At 40.6% G+C, this 4254-nt stretch overlaps 1 protein-coding gene across 1 annotated transcript in view; it reads right to left on the bottom strand.

Moving 5' to 3' along the window:
• LOC107687770 (uncharacterized) overlaps window positions 1-4017 on the bottom strand; it is an 11086-nt gene extending 7069 nt beyond the window's left edge. The window contains exons 1-9 of the mRNA XM_016485226.1: window positions 3958-4017; window positions 3741-3862; window positions 3485-3547; window positions 3287-3385; window positions 3066-3134; window positions 2909-2971; window positions 2285-2341; window positions 2065-2133; window positions 847-1918 (exon numbers count right to left, since the gene is read on the bottom strand). Of these exons, the coding sequence (XP_016340712.1) occupies window positions 847-1918; window positions 2065-2133; window positions 2285-2341; window positions 2909-2971; window positions 3066-3134; window positions 3287-3377 (1421 nt within the window). The 5' untranslated portion in view covers window positions 3378-3385; window positions 3485-3547; window positions 3741-3862; window positions 3958-4017. The remainder of the gene's footprint in view (window positions 1-846; window positions 1919-2064; window positions 2134-2284; window positions 2342-2908; window positions 2972-3065; window positions 3135-3286; window positions 3386-3484; window positions 3548-3740; window positions 3863-3957) is intronic.
• Window positions 4018-4254: the final 237 nt, after the last annotated feature.

The raw sequence follows: 4254 nt of genomic DNA, 5'->3' as shown, positions 1-4254 counted from the left end.
AGGAGCGGATCCAGCGAGAGCTTGATGGGGCGACGCGGAATGAAAAAGTTTTTCAGGAGTTGTGGTAGTAGAGGCGGCGCAACTATAATGACATGTGAATAATAAAATAATATTTAATAATAATAAAGCGGTACTGAGCTGCAGTGGAAACGCAAACCGTGCCAAGCCGAACCGTGCCGTACTGAGCCGAGTCGTACCACGCAGTGGAAAAGCACCATTGGAACCTCAACCGAGGTGGTACTAAAAAAAGTAGCAGGTACCAGGTACTGTACCCAGTGGAAAACCCCCCAAAAGTGAACCGTACTGAGCCGTACCGTGCCGTACCATGCAATGGAAAAGCGCCATAACTTTAAGTTAATCGACAACGAATTGTGACTCCCGGGAAATACGGGACGTCTGGTCACCTTATCCCTACCCCTTCGGGTGCTGAGGCCATTGTTTCAGATCGCTAGTTCGCGTTTTGGTAGCCTATCCATCCACTGTAGCTGCCAAACTGAGACTAGATATGCAAACGTCCCTTATCTGATTGCAATCCAATGACAGGGACGCACATTCTGAAGGACAAGACAGTAGCCTATAGGATGTATTTTGAATGTCGGGTAGTCCTCAAATAACATTATAGTCCCGTCTCGTCTCGTTAACGAAGACGCGGCATAAATTTCGTCGTAGTTTGTAATCATCGGATATTAGTTTTAGCTCGTCAACGTCTCGTCTTAGTCACAGAAAAAATTTTCCTTAACGAATATTTTTCGTCATCGTCTTCGTTGACGAAATTAACACTGGTCACAAATATCATGTATGTTATAGTGTAATAGTGATAGATGCAGATTTTTCTCACCTGTCTACCCAGTGGTAATTGGCCTTCTCCACCCCTGCATCCTCTTTGCTAACCCCCGGTACATGGGTTCAAGGGACTTCTCTCTCTCAGACTGCAACATCACCCAGGAAACAATCATCCAATTTTCGTTCATAACTGCATAACTTGACATGGTGCCAGATGACAAGGTCACTTTTCGTGCCACCTTCCTGGTGTGGTCAGACCGCAAGACCTGTCCAAAAGTGCCCTGCAGGAGTGTAGTGATAGCTGGCTCTTGGCGCCGGTACTCATCAATGAGGCAGTCAGTCAGGTAGTGAGCAGAGACAGAGACTTCACACCACCCATCTGCATCCTCATAGGCTCCAAAAGACTGTGGCATGTCATCCTTCCTCACAAGGTGACCAAGAGTCATCTGCCTATAAACCCCAGCCTCAGCATCCCAGATGTTCTGTATGCTATGAAGGTATGCCAGGTGAGCTTGTTCATATTTAAGGTGCATCAGCTCATTCACCTGGTTTGCCATGTCTGAAGGTGACTTGCCAGTACGCCTCAGCTCATGAAGCACAGACTTGCAAATGGCCTTCTTGTAAGTTAGGAATGCTGGCAGAATGCTTGTGAACCGCTTTGGCAGTTTCCCCATCCACTGAGGACTGTCAGCAAACCAGATCCTCTTGCACATCCTGCAGCGAAGGCGTGAAGCAAAGATGTAATACTGTCCACTGGTGCCAACAATCACTCGAGGCCTACCCACACCAGCTGAGACTATATCTGGCTTTGGACAACCATGAAGACATGGGAGTATATAATTATTTCTTAGTCTCACCATGCTGTCACTTTCTGGTTTCCAAATAAAAAATGGATGGAGCTGAAAGAAATTGCGGGATGGGAGTGCTAACACAGTGTCAGTGAGTTCTGGCTGTGGAGGGAGACTGCATAATGAAAGTGCGTTTCCTGGCTTGAGCATATGGTGGGACCCAGGCCACAGTCCCAGAGATTGGAGCCCTGTCTTCATCCACACTTTCTGATGATAAGAACAGGTCCAAGTGCTTATATCCAGATCTGGTCTCTGTGCCGGTGGGGCAACAAAAACTGAAGGACCTGCTGTGGGAACAAGGATGAAAAACAAAAACATAATTGGTGATATGTAGTCATTTTCACACATTGTATTATCATCACAGATTGTATAATAAATTAAAACATATTTTGGCCATAGTAAAACCTTCAGAGTAGTTATAAAAACATCTTACTGTGTGGTGTCTCAGGTGTATGAGGGGATGATCTGAGTGTCAGTGGGGGAACAACAACAGAAGGACCACCTGAGAAAACGGATGAAAAAAATAAAAAGTAGATTAGTGCAATGTCATAACATTTACACTTTTGTTATATTCTTCTTATTATAGACTATATAATAAAGGACACTTTTGGGGCAGAGTAGCACTTGAAAAAAGAGTTATGAAAACATCTTACTGTGTGGTGGCTCGGGTGTATGAGGGGAAGAGGAGGATTCTGAAGGTGGGAGGGTTCCTGAAAAGATCAATGTATGGTTCAGTTAAAATCAATAAACTGTATTTACTTTATATTGCATCATTTATTTATTAACTTAGTTACCATATTTGTTACCACTGCTGTACAGCCTTGAAAAAACATTTACTTGAGAAGCAAAATGCCAGAAGTCATCTTGATTTTGTGTGTGTGAAAATGATCAAAATGAAGTGAGTTTATGATTAAAACAAGAACAAATGTCTGCCAGTGGGGTCAAAAAAATAAACTTAACTCAAAGGGAAAACAAGTTTTCATATCCCACTTACAAACAGTTGATTTTTAAGCATAAACTCACTTAATTCAGTTCAAATTCCCAAAGCAAAACTTTATATTTTAATTTTGCATCTCAAGTAAGTGTATCTTGATTTAAGGGTATTTGTACTGAAAAACAAGACAAAAATACTGAGGAACATATTCATTTTTTTTTCATGCAAAATGTAATGTCATGATGACTTTATGAATTTTAAGACTTTCTGTTCTAATTAAAATACATTTTTTAAGGCCTTAATTTTCTACCAGAGCAAAATTCTGGTAGAGTTACAATCTTACGATGTGATGCCTCAGCTGTCTGTTGGAGACTAAATGTAGTGGTTGCTGAAGAAGAGAGATCTTCTAAAAAGATGGATAAATAAAATTGTATAATTAGAATTTTTTTTTAACACAACATTTGAATAATTTCATTATGTCAAGTGCAATACAGCCTTACTGTTTTTGCCACATTTCTCAAAAGTAAGTGTCCTGCACACTCGAGAGGTGTCTATAGTGCTGCTGTCTCCTGTAACAGAATACCATTTATCTATTAACAATTATTCATACAAGAGGTGAGGAATTATAAATATTAAATGGGATTTTAAATACTAAACAATTACAATGTACAGTGTGACTTTAGAATAAAAAAAGCATCACAAAACCTAACATAAAACACACCTGTAGTTGAATCCGTTCTCTCCACTTTTGTCGTATCTTTTACAAGGAACATCAACTCTTTAGGAATGGACACAGGTATTTTGGGGCGCATGGGTGGTGCTAAATAAAAGAAAAGATAAAAACAAAGAAGAAAAAGATCAATACCATAGTACATGAGACAAATGTTTGAATAGATGGACAGAATTACAATGCATTTACCATGAAATGGTGTCACTCGTTGTTGCTTTTCAGCAGGTGATTTGGAGAGGGAAACAGAAGGTACTGCAGGATTAAAAAATAATAATAATTAGGCATATTAGGTTTAAGGACAAAAACACCTTAATCGTACTTCACATGCTTGTCTTGTACAAAATAAAATGACATATGCCCAGGAGGAATGTGAACAAAACATGCAAAAACATGCATTTCATCATATGTTAGTAACATTTACGAGTTGCCAAAAGCGAGTACTTACCCTGATTGTGGCTGGTATCAATTCATGAAGGGGAAATCAATTCATAGTCCCCTGGGACATTTAGTTTATTGCCAACGGCAAACGCATTGTTAACGGAACAAGGCCGAAACATGGCCAGAACACTGAGAACACAAGGATTTATGTTCAGTCCTGGAGAGCATTTCATCTCACAATTCAACAGAACTGTGCTCCAGTGCTGAACCTCATGTGTAAAAACCTTTTTCCGTTTCCATAAACCACCCCGGTTCAGCTGCTGAGGATGATGATGGTGGCGCTGGTGGTAACACACAAAACAGTAAAACATTTGAGAGCGGAAAATACGGAAAATACAATTGATATAGTAAAGCACAGAAAGAAATCATACTTACATTGCACCTGTAGATGAGGGTGATGAGGGTGAGGCGGAAGCCGAGGAAGAATCCATATGCGGATGTTTATTGAAGCAGTCCAACAAAACCAAACTCAGGGTCAGTAAAAACAGGCAATGAGGTCAAAAACACAGTAAGGCAGTCCA

The sequence above is a fragment of the Sinocyclocheilus anshuiensis genome, unplaced genomic scaffold (assembly GCF_001515605.1).
Source record: "Sinocyclocheilus anshuiensis isolate Anshui unplaced genomic scaffold, SAMN03320099.WGS_v1.1 scaffold497, whole genome shotgun sequence".
NCBI classification, from domain to species: domain Eukaryota; kingdom Metazoa; phylum Chordata; class Actinopteri; order Cypriniformes; family Cyprinidae; genus Sinocyclocheilus; species Sinocyclocheilus anshuiensis.
This window is presented reverse-complemented; position numbering and strand designations above follow the sequence as displayed.